Source organism: Euprymna scolopes, chromosome 2 (genome assembly GCF_053919585.1).
Source record: "Euprymna scolopes isolate OS-2025 chromosome 2, ASM5391958v1, whole genome shotgun sequence".
Lineage (NCBI taxonomy): Eukaryota > Metazoa > Mollusca > Cephalopoda > Sepiida > Sepiolidae > Euprymna > Euprymna scolopes.
Genome location: NC_136483.1, coordinates 161,047,392 through 161,067,540, shown reverse-complemented (window position 1 = coordinate 161,067,540; position 20,149 = coordinate 161,047,392). Strand labels below are relative to the sequence as shown.

Sequence of the window (20,149 nt, the reverse complement as noted above, 5' to 3'; positions counted from 1 at the left end):
CATACAGTTTCGACTTTGCAATTAGTTTCACTCTTCTAAGATACTCTTTCCTGACCTTCTCCTTCATTTCTCTGTTCATAATGCCTACACCCTCCAACACTCCCAAATACTTATACCCTGTATCTTCTATTTCTTTTATGATTTCTCCATTTGGTAGCACTATTCTATTCGAATGAACCTTTACACCTCTTTTCATCACCAGCACTGCACATTTACTAATCCCAAACTCCATCCCAATGTCTTCTGAGTATGTCCCCACAAATTCTACCAGTCTCTCCATTTCCTTTTCATTTCTACCGAATATTTCAAATTATCTATAAACAGTAGATGGTTGAGGCGTCTGTCACCAGATCCAAAGTTATACCCCAGTTTTTCTCTCTTCAAGAGGATGCTTAGTGGCATCATTATCATTACGAATCTCCTTGAAATATTCCACGTTTAATGCCAACCTGCCCCATCACCTCTCTGTTTGCTGTCAGCACCGTTTTCTATTGAGCCATACTTGTCTCCAAAAGCCCTACTACATTCTCAGCAACCTTCATCATCAATAGTGTTTCACGTATCCATGAATGAGGAACCATGTCATAAGCCTTTCTGTAATCGATAATAATATTAATAATAATAATAATAATAATAATAATAATAATAACTATATCTTATAAATCTAATAAACTGTACCTACTATCTTAAAAAAGATACCAGTCTTGGCTTACATTACACAAAATAACTGTGGAAGGTCAAAGATAATGGAAAGGCAGAGGAGGAAGAGCACTAATCACACCTCTACTGAAAGAATACAGAGTACTTTTTACTGGAAGAGTACAGAGAGTACTGGGATCTTGCACAGGTTTATTACCACTCAAATCCTATATCAATGGTGAGAGGCTGTTGTGATGACACAAAGTCATTTGCAATGGTTATCAAAAGAAGTGTAGAGTACTAGAAATCTGGGGGTTGTAATTTCTGATGATGACCTGTATGATTACTCCTAGTGAGTACAAATAATAACATTACAGATTTAAACAACTTAATACAGTAGAACCTTGGAATACGGCATTAAAAATTAGTAACAAAATACTGTACAATATATAATACACATGTATATAATCAAATAACATTATAAATAACACTGGAGGGCAGGGCAAATACCGTAATCAGGGCCCAGGAAAACATTGTATTCCACATCGTAATCAGAAACAACTGTATCCTAGGGCTACTGTATCCCAGAGTTCTACTGTATATGCAGAGGCTGAATCGGTAAGTATGAAACTAAAAAAACATGAAACAAAAAGTGGCCAAAATAATTAACTGACAAAGTCTGGATGGCAAATCATATTGGAAACTCAGACAACAGCTTCAATAAGAAGCTAAAACTGTAAACAGGACAAAATAGAACAAGAAACGATAGAAGAAGGGAACATTTTTAACTCATAAAGAAAAACATAATAAGAAACATGAAGAACTATAACAATAGATAGCAGCAAGAAAGGGAAGATGGAAATGATACAGATATAAATTAGAACAACACAAACAAAACAGTGTAAAAGAGTTTGATCAAAATATAAATGGATGAAGAACAAGAATAACAACAGAAACAACACACTTTTGGGGCAAGATATGGGGAAAACCACAAAACCAGAACAAAAATGCCAAATGGCTGATAAACATGAAAGAAGAACTTCAGGAAACCGAAGAAGGAACAGAAACAGAAATTAATTAAAAACAAATCGAAGAAAAATAGCAAACTGGAAAACACTAGGCCACGATGGAATACATGCATACTGATTTTTAAAAATTCATGACATATGTAACAGAAGGCGCATGGGCATGTGTGAAAATATCAGCAGGAGCTGTAGGATAGCTGGCTTACAAAGATATTAGCAGTAGTAGCTGAAAAAGCATATATGCAAATTAAGAAATGTGCACTGACTTGCATCAGAAGAAAAAAAAATACTCCATGTGGTCAGACGAGAGAAACAAAGTCCAGAAAAGATGGACGTGTAAAGTTGAAGCTAATGTCAGAGAAGAAAAGTGTACACTGGGCGAGATGGACGTATGGCTCTGTGATGGCGGCAAGAGACTTTAAAGCTGGTGCAGAGACACCGGGGTTTTGTTAATCTCATGGCAGAAAAAATGAACGGGGAGGGGGGACAAAAAAAAAAAACAAAAAAAAACAAGCATTGTTTGGAAAGTAATTGCCAAAACAGAAAGAAAAAGCGATTTATTTATTTTTGTCTGTTTGTTCCTTTTTGACAGTCCCAGAAGGCATGGGGGTCTGAGAGAGGTTTGAACTGTAACGAACACGGTTCAAATGTAACGGCCATGTTACACATAGAACGCAAGCAAAACAAAAACAAAAAAAACAACAGAGATATATCCACAAAGTAGACATACTATAATGGATGATGAAAGAAAGAACTATGTTAATACAAAAAGACATCATAAGTGAATGGTCTCAAGTATATACAGATACATGTTTAACTGCACAACCTAGAGAACAGATCTACCACTCTTAACAATTGTGGACTACTTTCTGTGGAACAAAACTAGGATGCCGGAAAGTGAAAAGGGGGGCACGTGACCTTTTAGACGTAGATTAAAAGATACTGAAAGAGATAAAAAAAAACAAAAAAAAACATGATGAGTCCACAAAAGATCCAGGATTGACATACACACATGCCGTTGTCCTATGAACGAAACGGATCTGTAATCCATTTGCTTGCTTTCCAGCTGACTATAAAATGGTCGTCTTCAAATCCAATGTAAACAAGTTCTTGACGAGCCGTTCCCCTTAAGTAATCCAATTTATCAAATTTCCACTAATAACAATTATCACGGCAATGTTCCCGTTGACCACTGTACGCTTATTTACCCTTATTCTCGAGTGGCCTCTGGGCCTTGATAAGTGGCGACTCGTTTGTTTAAAAAAACAAAAAAAAAATTGTGGCAAAGATTTTTTGTTTTCAAAAATAATTTATGAGGTGAATAAAATCTTTGGAATGTAAATAAATGTTTATTTATGCTTTGTTGTTATGTTAACAAGCTTTCACTTCGAAAAGGTGCAAAAACATATTTTCACACACCTACGTAGATATATATTTCCCCAAAACCTCTGGCCTTGATGGAGACAGGACTAAAACTTGCTGCTATGGTTTCAAATGATCTCAAATAACAGCAAGGGGAGACTTGATTCCAAATATTTCTCACCTCTTTGGTTTTCATACAAGAAATAAATTTCACAGTGTATAAGGATTATTTGATGCTAGTGATATTCATAATCGTACCCTATTTCAAAAAGTTTTAGACTTCCTTCCACCAAAGTCGGAGGTTTTGTGGAAATTATATATATATATATATATATACTAGAAAAAATACCCGTCCTAAGACGGGGGAAAGATATAAATATAGCATTAATTGTTTTAACGTTTTTCCTTTGCAATAGCATCTCCCTAAATGATGCGACCACGTTACTCACCCTCTTTTCTAGAATATGTATTCCATAATTCATAATGAGAAGTTGAATAGTTTAGGATCTTACCAAGCACATACATATTATTACTGACGCTCACACATAAGCACTACTTCTGTAAAAATTTATTACTTAATATAACTCAAAATTTGATTTACAATAATTTTTTTCTCTTTTAAATTTTTATATTTAACTTTTTTTTTTTTTAATTTGAGGAACAGGTGCGGGTTTGGATGGCCGTACCCTATTAATTGAAAAGTTTGCAAAAAACAATAATATGCTCATGTTATTCATCATGTTGCCGAGAATATATACAATGATCCGTAATAAAGCTTATGTATAGAATCCTTATTTGAATTTTGATTAAAATCCATTATATGATTTTTATTTTAGCAAACTTTTAAAATTTATAGCATTAGATTACGGAGCCTTAAGTAGAAATTAAAGGTTTGTCCCCTTTTAATCTGTTTACAAAAATATAATTTAAAACAAACATAGCCCACATTGAAACACCTTACACCTAGTAAGATGTGTTCCAAACCTCATAAAGCAAACATATTCCACATTGCAACACCTTACACCTAGTAAGATATGTTCCGAAACTCATAAAACAAACATAGCCCACATTGCAACACCTTACACCTAGTAAGATGTGTTCCAAACCTCATAAAGCAAACATATTCCACATTGCAACACCTTACACCTAGTAAGATGTGTTCCAAAACTCATAAAACAAACGTAGCCCACATTGCAACACCTTACACCTAGTAAGATGTGTTCCAAACCTCATAAAGCAAACATATTCCACATTGCAACACCTTACACCTAGTAAGATGTGTTCCAAAACTCATAAAACAAACGTAGCTCACATTGCAGCACCTTACACCTAGTAAGATATGTTCCAAACCTCATAAAGAAAACATATTCCACATTGCAACACCTTACACCTAGTAAGATGCGTTCCAAAACTCATAAAACAAACGTAGCCCACATTGCAACACCTTACACCTAGTAAGATGTGTTCCAAACCTCATAAAACAAACGTAGCCCACATTGCAACACCTTACACCTAGTAAGATGTGTTCCAAACCTCATAAAGCAAACATATTCCACATTGCAACACCTTACACCTAGTAAGATGTGTTCCAAACCTCATAAAGCAAACATATTCCACATTGCAACACCTTACACCTAGTAAGATGTGTTCGAAAACTCATAAAGCAAACATATTCCACATTGCAACACCTTACACCTAGTAAGATGTGTTCCAAACCTCATAATGCAAACATATTCCACATTGCAACACCTTACACCTAGTAAGATGTGTTCCAAAACTCATAAAGCAAACATATTCCACATTGCAACACCTTACACCTAGTAAGATGTGTTCCAAACCTCATAAAGCAAACATATTCCACATTGCAACACCTTACACCTAGTAAGATGCGTTCCAAAACTCATAAAGCAAACATATTCCACATTGCAACACCTTACACCTAGTAAGATGTGTTCCAAACCTCATAAAGCAAACATATTCCACATTGCAACACCTTACACCTAGTAAGATGCGTTCGAAAACTCATAAAGCAAACATATTCCACATTGCAACACCTTACACCTAGTAAGATGTGTTCCAAACCTCATAAAGCAAACATATTCCACATTGCAACACCTTACACCTAGTAAGATGCGTTCGAAAACTCATAAAGCAAACATATTCCACATTGCAACACCTTACACCTAGTAAGATGTGTTCCAAAACTCATAAAACAAACGTAGCTCACATTGCAGCACCTTACACCTAGTAAGATGTGTTCCAAACCTCATAAAGCAAACATATTCCACATTGCAACACCTTACACCTAGTAAGATGCGTTCGAAAACTCATAAAGCAAACATATTCCACATTGCAACACCTTACACCTAGTAAGATGTGTTCCAAACCTCATAATGCAAACATATTCCACATTGCAACACCTTACACCTAGTAAGATGCGTTCGAAAACTCATAAAGCAAACATATTCCACATTGCAACACCTTACACCTAGTAAGATGTGTTCCAAACCTCATAAAGCAAACATATTCCACATTGCAACACCTTACACCTAGTAAGATGTGTTCGAAAACTCATAAAGCAAACATATTCCACATTGCAACACCTTACACCTAGTAAGATGTGTTCCAAACCTCATAAAGCAAACATATTCCACATTGCAACACCTTACACCTAGTAAGATGCGTTCAAAAACTCATAAAGCAAACATATTCCACATTGCAACACCTTACACCTAGTAAGATGTGTTCCAAACCTCATAAAACAAACGTAGCCCACATTGCAACACCTTACACCTAGTAAGATGTGTTCCAAACCTCATAAAACAAACGTAGCCCACATTGCAACACCTTACACCTAGTAAGATGTGTTCCAAACCTCATAAAGCAAACATATTCCACATTGCAACACCTTACACCTAGTAAGATGTGTTACAAAACTCATAAAACAAACGTAGCTCACATTGCAACACCTTACACCTAGTAAGATGTGTTCCAAACCTCATAAAGCAAACATATTCCACATTGGAACACCTTACACCTAGTAAGATGTGTTCGAAAACTCATAAAGCAAACATATTCCACATTGCAACACCTTACACCTAGTAAGATGTGTTCGAAAACTCATAAAGCAAACATATTCCATATTGCAACACCTTACACCTAGTAAGATGTGTTCCAAACCTCATAAAGCAAACATATTCTACATTGCAACACCTTACACCTAGTAAGATGTGTTCGAAAACTCATAAAGATCAATTTTGTTTAGGAGTGATCCTGTACTGCAAATGAACATGACTAACATAATAAAGATACTAGAAGAATATTCGTCCCAGGATGAGTAAAATTAATTCCCTGAACACTCTTACTTTGAAGTTGGGAATGTGGCATCCTACCGGATGCCAGACATTCACCTGGTATCTCATATATTCCAACCGAGATATCTTTTTACGATTCTAACTGCCCCTTTTAAGTGCAATTATTTGAATCTTTCTAGCACTTGATTTATCGAGTATATTTGCCTGTTAGTTTTTGAAATTCTTTTTCATGAGTCTGGTCACTTTTATAATTACTGAAATGATAGAGATCTTCCCGAAATTCCAGTTTCTTTTCATGTCGTACATAAGGCTTTGGTATGTCGTTATCTTTTCTTTCTTACTTTTATTTTTCTTTACAAAACTTAAAAGCGATATATAATGTTACTTAAGTTTATGTCTAGAATCCTTATTCTAGTTTGATCCACATTCATTACATGAATTTGATTCTAGAATATTTGAGGCTTAAGCTTAAGGGCCTTTGAGAAAAAAATTGAAGTGGGGGAAGCTTTATTACTATACTTCTTACCCACCTTTCTCAAAAAAATATTCACCCCCCCCACCCTCCACCCCATTTTTATCTTTTTATTTGTTATTTTCTTACTTATTTTTCTAATAAATGCAAAGAATGAGCGTAGGTTTCTGCATTGTATAAGTCAGACGCTAACCTAATAGATCTATATTAGTTTGACAGGGGTGTAGCGAGAACGGACAGTAGGGAATGAGAGGGGTACATCCTACGACCACGGCGGAATCCAGGTCATATTAGAAGCACTCTATAACTGAATGACCCGTTTTTAAATCTAGGTATTTATTTGCTTCCCCACTGAGCAAATTAGGCACAAGGCCGTCTTTTTATGTGGAGGGGAGTGGAGGGGAACCAACTCCCCCGAGAGGAGGGAAGGGGAAGCTGGTAGTGATACCTCTTAGTATATAGGGTTGCCCCTACATGGTCCAGAAACTGATTGCCACACAGACAATGGTCTTTCAATGCAGCATCTGTCGGAACAGATACTACACTTTGAGATATTAAGTTCTTTATTCAAGCTAAATTACAATGTAAGTTCAAACTGAACAAAAACTTAGGCATAAGGCCAACTCAAAAAGGGGAAAAATGGGGGTCGTTGGTCATCTTTGTCACTTCAGAACTAAACAAAAGTTTCTCTTAGCTAGTATCTTCTTTCACCATAATACCGCATTCACCCATTTTTACTGGGGGACGTCCTACTTAGAACCCAATTGTTTAAAACATTTTTTATTTACGTATAAAAACAAAAAAGATAACAATAATGATGATACAATAATTCATTTGTGTTGAGGGCGGGGGAAGAAAAAAATACAAAAGTGATTATTAGGATCCTCCCAAACATGTCTAGTTGATAGACTCTCTGTTCTACTTCGATTTGTAAAGGAACCTGAGCTCCTGCAGGCCAGTCTCTAAGTGGGGATGCTCTCTAGATAAGCCGAATTGGAGAAAAGAAAATGTTGTGGGTGGGGATGGGGCGTTAGTGATTGGTTTCTTTCTCTCCAATCTAAACTCTGAAATTTAGAGTGAGGGGTGAAAAGAAAAAATGCAGATAGGAGGGGGATCTTGGAGGTTTCCTAGTTGGGGAGGGATGAAGCATTCACTCGGCTAGCTAAGAGCAAGGAACACGTATTCAAATTTGGCTCCTCTTCGTACACACAGATTTGCTACATATATCCATCTTCTGTCAAATGCCGCGCGATGCAGCCTTCTTCTATCACATCTGATCTTCACCCGTAATTGGTGTTTAAAGAAAGCAATCAGATCCTGATAAAAAAAGACCCCCCCCCCGACCACCTTGAAGACACGACGTCCAAATCCCCATTCTCGCCACGGCCAGGATCGTAATGTAGACCATTTGTCTTTCCCTATCCACGTTGTCAACGACATTGGACAAGGTAATCGGGCGAGGATACTCGGGATCGATTCGAGCCGTCACCTCGCTGACATATGACCAGTACCGGCGGAGTTCTCAGTAATCAAAGAAAGCATGATCAGTCATTTCTACGGCCGTTATTCCACAACAGGGACAAGCAGGCGACTCCAAAAACTCGGAACTGCATTGTATGTAGAGTAGAAGTGCAGATGCTACACTTTGATCTTTGATGCCCGGGCCACGGTTCCGAAATACTAATAAAATTCACACTCACCCCTAAATTAACCTGATACACACTAATATAGGATGTGAGACGAGTAATGCATACACACGCACGCAGATAACATCTCTTTCCGTCTTTCACTGCCTCCATCTTAACTTTTTAAACCCCCACCCTGTTTACTGTATTCCCACACCCCTTTCAATCTTAAATTTCATCCCTTGTTTCTATTTCATAATGACTTTAACTGAGATTTTTATTGCAAACTCTGCTTTCATATAAGCTGGATCGCCTGTTACTAAAAAAAATAGCTAATCAAAACATGCTCGTGACTGTATAGCAACACATTACTGCTTACGTAAAAACAAATAAAAATATACCTTGTTCTACTTTGGTATAGAGCACTTTTGTATTATACTTCACTGATTACCTCCGAAAAACAACGACCTCAAATTATATATATTAGGTTGGTGCAAAAATTTATATATATATATATATATATATACTATCAGGCCGAACGGCATTGATTGGTCGTAAAATACGCTTAAATATGATACTTTGATCAATGCAGATTTCGTATTTATTATTATATTGTATTGGACCCAATATATAGTAATGATTTAAAAAAAAAATGACTTGTGCGCCACCACCAAAAATCGAAACCAAAACGTTTAGATTACGATTTACTTTTCCCTTTGACGTTAATGCCTGACCTATGAAGACGTGTTTGTTGCAGGGCTAAAAATTAGAACATGAACCAACAGCTATTACGTTACGTATGCATGTTCGTAATGCCGTCGTTTGACCTTCACCTGGTAAATTCCATTTAAAAAAAAACTTTTCATACTTTTGCAGCGATTTTCCCTGGCTAAAACCCCAATATAAAGTTTCGCATCAGTACGAATACCCTATATATTAAGGTTCATATCTGTAGACCAAAAACTGACAAAAGAGTTTGGTATGCAACATATTTTAAACAAATATATATATGCATACATAAATATATATATAGAAAGAGGTTTGTGTTTACTATAACCTTTTTACGCAAATATTACGCAAGTATAAATCATGTAGAATATCTGTACTAATATAATTACGCGTAATAGTTAATTAAAGATGATCATCCCATAAGAAAACCGAAAAAAACTAATAGGGAATTAATTAAAATGAATATTTAAAGAATATGCAAATAAGCTAGATCTTTTGTAGATGAATGCAATTCCACGACCCATATATAACACATTTGTATTTTCTTTTTAAATAACTAGAAAAAAGGGGGGAGGTTAATATTAATATCAATATACAAAAAAAAAAAAAAATTATAGGAGTATAGAAATATGTGTATATATAAATTGCATCGCTTTTTTCTTCTTGGAATCAGTATTTTATTGAGTTATGTTATCTCTCTCTCTCTCTCATATATTTATATATATATATATATATATATATATATATATATATATATATATATATATATATATATATCGCTGTTTGTTTATAAACAGGCAGTTTGAGCACTATAAAAGCGATGGACGGATGTTTGTTTAAAATAGACATTCGACAAGGTTATTTGCGGGCATCGCTTCCGTGGTCGAGTGGTAGAACTGCCGACTGTCAACACGTTCAATCCTTGGCTTGGGAGAGGTGCTAGTCTAGCGGCACTGATGAGTTGTGATACAACGAAACAGGACTGTATGTCGATGACTATAAATATATATATATATATGCATATATATATATATATATATATAAAGCTGTGTGTGTGTGTGTGTGTGTGTGTGTGTGTGTGTGTGTGTGTGTGTGTTTCAGTTTGAAGAAATATTGTATAATAAAATTATGGGGTGTTAGTTCGCACCTGACCTCCATAAAATGGAAATATGTCACAAAGTTGAACAAGGTTTTTATTATATAGATCCACAGAATATTGTGATAAGTGTTTCAGTGTGAACAGGTATGGTATAATAAATTATGGGGTTTATCTATTTTATTTTTACTTTCAGCATATTTTGCTTTGGTTTTGATACCCCCAAATTCGAAGCTATCTCTTTACAACCCTTCCTTTTCATAAGCTATCATACTTTCATAAATCAGAGTCCATTTTCTGTAGGCTGTTTTTGAACCCCGTCAACGACGGTACTTTTGCTAGTTTGGGTTGAATTTGGGGGTATCAAAACCAAAGCAAAATATGATGAAAGTAAAAATAAAATAGATAAACCCCATAATTTATTATACCATACCTGTTAACACTGAAACACTTATCATAATATTCTGTGGATCTATATTAAAAAAAACCTTGTTAAACTGTGTGACATATTTCCATTCTATGGAGGTCAGGTGCGAACGAACATCCCATAATTTTATTATACCATATTTCTTCAAACTGAAACATAATTATCAAAGTATGTTTACGCAGATAGATATGAAAAGTCTTTATTAAAGGTTGTCCCTATTTCCATTCCATGGAGGCCAGGCGCGAACGCAGACCCCACAATTTTATTATACCATCCCTATTTAAGTTAAAACATACTTATCAAAGTATTTTTATGTACATCTATATCAAAAACACTTGTAAACGTTTGTTTTTTAATTTTTAAATTTTTTATTTCCATACTTTGTGGACCAGGCGTGAACACAGACCTCACAATTTTAATGAAGCACCGTTCTGCCAGATCAAACATACCCATTATGTGTCTCGATACATCTTTTATCACTATATGTAATCAGTTTTTTTTAAATAGTCAACCATAGAGGAGCCTATTCGTGACCACACACACACAGCTTTATATATATATATATATATATATATATATATATATATATATATATATATATATATATATATATATAAACTACTTCATTTACTCACATAAAATTAATATACAAAAGTGTAAATTTATGCGTAAACTTTAAGTATTCACTTCAAAAGTGCTCAATACGTAGGTAGAGCTAATTAGTTATTTATAAAATATATATGGCGATTAAGCTATACTGCCTGACGAATCCTAGAGTGGATGAAACGCGGAATATTCAGTGTAGCTTAATCGCCATATATATATATATATATATATATATATATATATATATATATATATATATGTGTGTGTGTGTGTGTGTGTGTGTGTGTGTGTGTGTGTGTGTAATTACATTGTTTTTTCTTTTTTATCGTTGAGGACATTCTAGAAGATAATTTTTTTCTAAGTTTTTTGTTTCAAATATTTGTTTTTTGTGGGGGGGGGTTAAACTTAAAAGTACATATGAAAGTGCTAATGTCATGATATGACTAGCTTCTGTTGCCTGTCATCCACGTTGTTTTTACCATCGAAAACAAAACAAAACAAAACAAAAACAACAAAAAAATAGTCTATTTTGCCCAACAACATTCAAATTGTGATTCGTATTTTCATGACATTTGACCTAAGTTTCCCAGCCGAAGTCCTGCTATCCTAGCACGTAAATAGGCTTTCTCTCTCTAAGCATGAACTTGGTGTCCTCTCTCCTGTTTACAAATACATCACTCAGTTTCTTTGTTCTTCTCTCTATTTTTTACTTTGTGTACATTTTCCTTATGTGCTTATTTATATTTTTTAAATTTCCTTTTCTAAATTTTAGGTGCTAAATAGAAACAAAAAAAAGCAGTTCATGGTAATACTAGGGGCGTTCCAAGATTAAAGCCCCCTATTTTTTTTAACTAAAAAACTAAAATGTTGAACAGCTACAAAGATGGGAGTGGTACGATTAAAACGAGTGATCTTTTGTGCTCCAGACTTTATTTTTCTACATAGTCACCACAGTCTCAGTGCACTTTTGGCAGTCTTTTTTTGATGCCTTGTTTGTAAAGGTCTGGAGCACGCTTTGTCATTCACATCTCTGTCGCCACTCTGAAATCGACGAATCTATCTCCCGTGTTGATACATCAGCTGCATTAGCTTTGTAAACGTTCAACAGATACCGGTGAATATTGATCAGTTCAATTTTATCTGCATGAAGTAATTCAATAAAGCATCTCTGTTTTTGATGCACGTCCATGACAGGGATTGCTTTGTTAGTCTCAAATATAGTTTATATATATATATATAAACATACATACATACATACATATATATATATATATATATATATATATATATATATATATATATATGTTTATTTTTATTTTATTTATTATTTTCTATTGTTATTGTCAATTTCAAAATTATTTTGTATCGCTATCCTAGAGTAAAGTTTATCCTATGCACCACAGTTGTTTGCTATTTCTCTCCTACAGTTTAATAAATGTTGGGGTTCTTTAAAGTATAGGATAGCAAATTTTTCATTCAGGCATAATCTACATGGATCGTCTAGGTCCCTACATGTGCTTGCTTGTCTTACTATTTTCCATTCGACTATCGGCGAACGTCCACTTTCCTTGAGTTCCCAGTATTACTGGGAACTCAAGGAAAGCACTACCTATATATTGAGCACTGTTGAAGTAAATATTGAAAATTTATGCATAAAATTATATTTCCGTATATTAATTTATGTGATTAAATGAATAGTATATATATATATATATATATATATATATATATATATATATATATATATATATATATATAAACACAATTGGATGCCCATGGAAGATAACTTAAATGCATTCTACACATTATCCTCGAGTGTCTAAGGTTTCGCACTTAAAATAATATATTCTCAGTATAGCTAACCACATTAGCTTTCATGAGGAATGGTGCACCTTCTCTAAGTGATGTTACCTCAAGTAACAGCACAAAGTTAGATACTCCACCAGACTAGATAAATTCTTGTTCTGAAATCCAGTAAGACCAAGAGACCACAATAACATGTTTAAATGTTTAAATTATAGTACTCAAAAAACTTCAACCTGAACTAGCGCCCATACTTACAAAACTGTTTAAACGTTGTCTTAAGGAGAATAGTTTCCCATCTCCCTGGAAAATTTCATCAGTATGCCCTGTATTTAAGAATTCAGGAGATCGCTCATCCCCCTCTAGATATCTAGAGATCTCACTGCTGATGCAATTTTCTATCTATATAAGAGCCAGGTACGTCCAAGGATGGAATACTGTTGCCACATCTGGGCAGGAGCTGCTAGAAAGGACTTATCCTGCCTTGATAGAGTTCAAAATAGACTTCGTAGCCTGGTAGGAGATGTCCTTTTCTCTTCGCTGCCACCTCTATCTCACAGAAGAGATGTTGAGAGTTTGTCTGATGTATCGTTATTTTCATGGAAAGTGTTCAACTGAGCTTCAGTCTATGGTCCCCCCTCGCCAAACTTTCACAAAAAACACTCGTCTAGCTGTAAACACTATCAATAATTCCCCCCACTCTTTATCTGTGCTTAAACCTAAACGTAGATTCCATGAACAAAGCTTCTTTCTTAGAACTGCACGCCTGTGGAATTGTCTTCCGTTTTCCTGCTTTCCGGCTGACTACAATACGGTTGTGTTCAAGTCTAACGTAAATAAGTTCTTGATGAGCCGTTCCATATAAGTTATCAAATTTACCGAATTTTCATTACTAATGATTACTATATTGTCCAATTTCTACTGTACACTCTGTAACCCTTATCCTTGAGTGGCCTCTTGGCCTTGATAACGTGGTGATGCCTGTGTAAAAAAAAAAAATTAAAAAAAATAAATGGTTAATTGTGGAGAGAAAAAATTATGTTCTCGGCTTCTTTACCAAAAGCATTGTTTGAGAGGTAAGGGATAACTTTAATAGAATATATGATTATCCATGTGCCGCATATAAAAATTAAGTGTTAGCCCCAGGAAGGAGGTGTCATTTGATTTCTGGGAACTTTGACTGAAGTAAACTGAAATAAGGGAAAAACATACTAGAGGTTATTATGTAAGAATTCAGCCGTTAACTTGGATATGTGTGTGTTTGATTTGCTTGCATGTCTAGAATTAGAACATCATGTCATCAGGAAATATACCGATCTCGAATGTTATTATTAGAGTTAGGACAACAGCATATTCTTTTTATTGTTTTGACTCTCGAGTGTGTATCCGTTGATATCCTCTATGCTTTTATATAGAGTGATGTGGTTCTCGGTTGATTAACTGTCTGTGTTGAATATATGCTCGAGAGTCAAAACAACGATTAGAGTATTCTGTTGTCATAGCCCTAGTTATTATATCAGGGAAGGCGTTTATTAAGATCAGGAATAATAATAGTCAAAGTAATAACCCTCAGGGGACCACCACCTTTGTTAGCTGGACAACTCCAAAGTTATTGTTAGTCGACGATTATTATGATTGTTGTAATATTTGTAAAGATAGAATGTTATCATAGCAAAATAAACATATACAGAGAAAATTATTTATATTATAGACTAGCCTGGGTGTCCGGCGTTGCCCGGATGTTTGGAGGTGTGTGTTGAGCAAAAAAAAAAAAAAAAGTGGTAGTAGTCATGCGGACTCGAATCTGTACCGTGAAGAAAGAAAAGAAAGTGAAAAAAAAAAAGTGGCATCTTTGCTGTTGCGCCCATTGCCAAACCAGAAGTGACATATGTTTAAATTAAGGCTTGTCAATCAAAAAATATCGGCCAATAAAGCGACCCTTTTCTGTAGTAAAAAGGTCTAGTTGAGGGTGAAGGAATTAATGTTTTTAGCCAATTTTTCGATATTTATCGTCTGAAGGGTTGTGCTTCAAAAGGATACCAACCTTGTGAAAATCCGTCACCTCTGTCGAACGTTTTAGACATACATACATACATGCATGCATACATACATACATACATACATACATACATTTAAACAGGCAGGTGAGATTTATATTATAGATGTTTTAATAAATTAAAGAATGTAGAACATAAACAATAATTTAAAATAGATTGCATTCTAGAGTCTGACGAGGCATTTTAAAGTTTGGAAAAAACGTATGATTTGATCAATCAAAAATCGGGAGTGAGGGAGAGCGGATAAAGGCAGACGTTGATGGCTCCCAGTAGAGGGGATCAGAATGCGTTAGTTTAGGACCAGCAGCAGCTTTCCAATGAGGAAACATCAGTAATAAAAGTTGCTGAAAAGACAACCCGAGATTTGTTGATTCATTGGGATGAATCTTCTTTGCAGGTTTTCCTGATGATCCGTCAAACAAATCAGGGACGGACCAGGTATGTTTCTCCGATTGGCCTGATGGTACAACCCCAGAAAACTGTTATTTGTCCTTTTTGTTACATGTCCGTTGTTAAAATGTATCTGTTGTCATAAGTTTTATACCACTAGATGATGCACAAACATAATATATTCCCTCCAATACAACATCTTAATGTGATATTGTTTGGATGTACGGTCATTGAGAACAACCTGGTTCTTTTTTTTTTAGCTAAGAAGGGTCTTATTATATTAGATATTTACTCTATAAAAAGAAGATATACCAGACCTTAGCAAAACCTTCGATACATCAAGCACTACCATCCTATCATCATCTGCCTTATCCAGTGCATCGTACATACGTTCAGAGATGGCCATCAAGATATCTGAAGTAGAATGGGATTGCCGTAATTATTGATCAGAAATAATTTTAGCATTTTCAAGGTGGTGGAATATTAGCGAAGAAGTGTCGGAGGCTCATGGGACAATAATTTTGCGAACCTTTTTCTTTTACCAAAGTATTGAAAACTAGTACTATAGAGACAATTTTCCAGCTATCAGGGAAGCAAAACTCAGCAAGACATTTGTTATAAAGTTTAGATAGGACAGGGGCCAGCTCAGCAGAGCATTTCTCTATTACTATAGTAGAGATAAGATCTAATCCACATGCTTGTGGTGTGTCAAAATTTTTTATGATATTAAGGAGATGGGAAAGTATGATGGTCAGATCTTTTTTAGTGTTGTTTCCGTCTGTAGGTGGAAATGAGAGAGAGTGATTTATGAAGTCTGAAGTAGAGTTTAAAACAAATGACAATTCAGCCATATATTGGAAATTTATCAATGTTACTGGGTTTTTAATTTAATGCTTGAAGAGTTGTCTCCCTTTGGTGCTTATTTCAGTAATGTAAGGACTTAGGTAACCTGGAGTTGCCTCACTTTGTCTATTAAGCGATGACGTGTGTTTTTAGAGTTGGGTGATTGAGTTGTCTCCCTTTGATTAACTGTTTCTATAAAAAACGCGTGTATGTGACATGTTCCTTTCTCTTCATGTTGTGAACATGTAAAATAAACAGAAGTGTCTTTCTGCATCTGTGTGTGTTTGTAAAAAGGCTAAAAGATGTTACACTGTTAATTAATTTGTTTGCTTTGTCATCTTCGATAAAACTTCCAGTATGAAGTCATTAAAGGAAGAAAAGTACGTTTTCTTTGTTTACTTCATAATCAATTTAACAAAGGTTATTAATTAACTTATCGATTGCAAGCGATATTATAGCAGTTGCCCATTGTTTATGACACTATTATGGATTTTCCAGAAATGAATCGATTCTTACAGACAGTCTGTCGCATTTCATTTTGAAATACCATTCTTTAGTCTATCACACTTCACAGTCTAAAACAATGTTTCGACACAGTTTGTATCAAAGCATTTTTATAAGAATTTCTAACAGTAAGTCTATCAAGTGAACAAATATGTCTCCAAAAATATATGAAATTGTGGACTAATTATATTTCCAGCATCTTTATTATGTTATCAGCTGATAAGAATCGAGTTAGCATCACACAATCGCCACACACGCACACATTGTAAACAAAACAAATATTTTCAAATTGAAACATTTTATACAATAATTAAGCGCTTTTGAAAAGCGTCACTTCGGTTCGTAGATGAGTAGATGAAAGTGTATATTTGGGTGTGAGGGGTTGTGTATTTGTGTTTGTGTGTGTGTGCATGTTTGTGTGTGTGAGAGGTTGTGTGTGTTTGGGTGTGTGTGGTGGGTGGTGCTGATCTAGGTTTGATTTCTGGATTTTTGTGGCTTTTTATAGTTTTGACAAAATCTCATGGGCTCATACGGATATTGTGTGTGTGCGTGTGTGTGTGTGAGAGAGAGAGAGAGAGAGAATAGGGGAAGATATAGAGAAGGAGTGAGAGTAAGACGAAAAAATTTATAGACAGATTTATTTAATCTTTTATGTTACTAATTCTATTATTTTTCTGTTTTCAGTCTAAAACAGGGAAAAGTTCTAAAAAGAAAGGTAAGTCTTAACTGCATTTTTACAATAGCAGTTAATAATTAAGAGAGGTTTAAATGCTAAGAAAAAATATCAATCTTTTACTTACCTTATGGAGGATGAGGAAATGAGAACAATTATGTGGAGAAGCTATTATCAACAGTGAAAGTTGATTGGGGAAGAATGCGAAGGAAAAGAAAGCATTTATTAATATCAGGAATAGGGTTGAGCCCAGAGTGGACCATTGATGCTCACTGGTGTTGATACAATGTGCCCCAAACTCCTGCACCTCAAAGGATTTGATGGTTTAGAAGACATTTCCATATATATATATATATATAAGTGAGAATGTGTGTGTGTCTGTGTTCGTGTGTATGTATATGTGTATGGGGACAATTCTCAACCTATATACTCAACGAAGTTTTGATCTACAGACTTGAAATTTGGTATATATGGTATTCAGATATGTGGAAAACTTTTAATTGGTTTCCATCCGAAAAAAAAAGGTGCTGTTAAGAGGTCAAAGTGAAAAATTGGTACGGGTGTGTGTGTGTGGGGGGGTAATCAGATTTTTATTGTTTGTCATCTGTTTCATGAATTCGCATGCGTGAATCGTTCACATGACAGATTAATGTTAAGAATAAGTAGGTTTGAAAACACGTTTTAAAGAATGTGTCAAGCTGGCCTAATGGTTATCATAATTGACTCACTGACTTTAGGTTTTGGTTTCGATCTCAGCTCAAGTATTTTTTTTTTTATTTAGAAGAAGTGAACTGTTTAGAAAAAAAAAAAAACAATACTCGCATGAACATGTTTCAGTTTCTGTATGAATCAAAATATAATATTTATGCGTATTTTACGATTGGACAACGCCTGGTGACCTGCTAGTAACCAATAAATAGCAAGATTGTGAAGCAGGCCTTTGTGACAAACCCTTTTAAAGGCCTCTAGTATACAAAGAACTATTTCTCTTGAAACAAAACTTAGATCAATAGATTCGATTATCCTGTGTGATATTAGTCAGCAGATCAGCTGTTGATCTTGCAAAACTAAACATATATGTGTATAGCAATTATAGAGAACTATTTTCTCTGGTGAATCAATGCCCCCCCCCTCTGAGTTCTTTGGCCACAGGTTGACCTATCAGCTAACCGGGCGCATTGATTCATCTGCTTCCTAAAGTCTTGAGGGAATGTCAAACAACACCTCTTCTCTCGTCCCCCCGTCCACTGGACATCTTGCTCTACTATCGACGGCCTTCTACTGCAGACAACTGTTATTAGCTGGGGACGACACACTACTGACTGTGACTGACCGATGATGATCCCAAAAAGAACTTTCTGCTCCTTCTTACTTTTTCGCAGTCTGACCTGCCACTTCCTGCTACCAATAAATATTTCAAATTGTTAAAAAGAAGGTTGTTGTTCATTTGATATATTTTATTAGGAAGGTAAAACAATTACCTTTCCTAAATATTGTTTGTCACTGAGTAGATTGTTTTTTGCTGAGGTTGCTGACTACTTCTTGATTTATCAGAGATTCAAACAACTTACTAATGGCACATAATGGCCAGGGACTGTCAATCCGGTACCCTCAGCCCATCAGAAGAAGATCACCCCAATCTAATTGCACAGACATGTGTGGTAGAATACTTAACATAATTAAATCCTTCTTAGATAAGAGAAAAATCCAGGTTTTCCTCGATGGTCGTACATCTAAACAGTGTGATATAAATGCGGGAGTGCCTCAGGGGTCTATCCTTGAACCTCTATTGTTCCTAATATTTATTAATGACCTCCCCGACAAAACTGCCTCTGAGATGGGTATATATGCTGATGACACCACGCTCTATAACAGGCACGACAGGAAAACAAATGAACACATATCTAAAGAAATGGCAAAAACACTAGAGGATGACTTCCAATCTGTAGTGGAATGGAGACATAAATGGATGGTCACATTCAATGCTGCCAAGACTAAACTGGTTTCCTTCAATAATTACAAGAAACCTTCTCTGCCACCAATAGCAATGGCTAGTGACTCCCTGTCTGAGAGTACATCTTTCAAACTGCTTGGCCTAACGTTCACAGGAAACATGAGTTGGAACAATTATATTGAAAACATTGCCAGGGCTGCTGCAAAAAAGGTAGGCTCTCTCTACCGTGCTAGAAAACTACTGACACCTGAAAGTATCCTGTACCTCTATAAGGCCACCATTCGCCATTGTATGGAGTATTGTTGCCACATCTGGGCTGGTGCATCTGCTGCTAGTCTCTCGCTCCTAGACAAGGTTCAAAAGAGAGTCGCCAATCTGATAGGCCCTGAACTGGCATCTAAGCTTCAGCCTCTGTCCCATCGACGAAACGTTGCATCCCTCTGCCTGTTCTACAAGTATTTTAATGGTGAATGCTCTGACGAACTGCAGACACTTGTGCCCCCACGACGTAGACACCCTCGACAAATCCGACAGGCAACTAAATCCCACCCCCACACAGTAAAGATCCCTAGATGTAAAAGATCTTTCTACTCCAGTAGTTTCTTTCCCAGAACCGCTAGACTCTGGAAT

The 20,149-nt window shown here is 35.6% G+C and overlaps 1 protein-coding gene across 1 annotated transcript in view; it reads left to right on the top strand.

The window, feature by feature from the left end:
- Nucleotides 1-20,149, top strand: part of LOC145297864 (uncharacterized) — a 307,728-nt gene that overhangs the window by 154,170 nt on the left and 133,409 nt on the right. Inside the window, exon 13 of the mRNA XM_080144191.1 lies at nt 17,577-17,607. Coding sequence (XP_080000317.1) covers nt 17,577-17,607 — 31 coding nt within the window. The remainder of the gene's footprint in view (nt 1-17,576; nt 17,608-20,149) is intronic.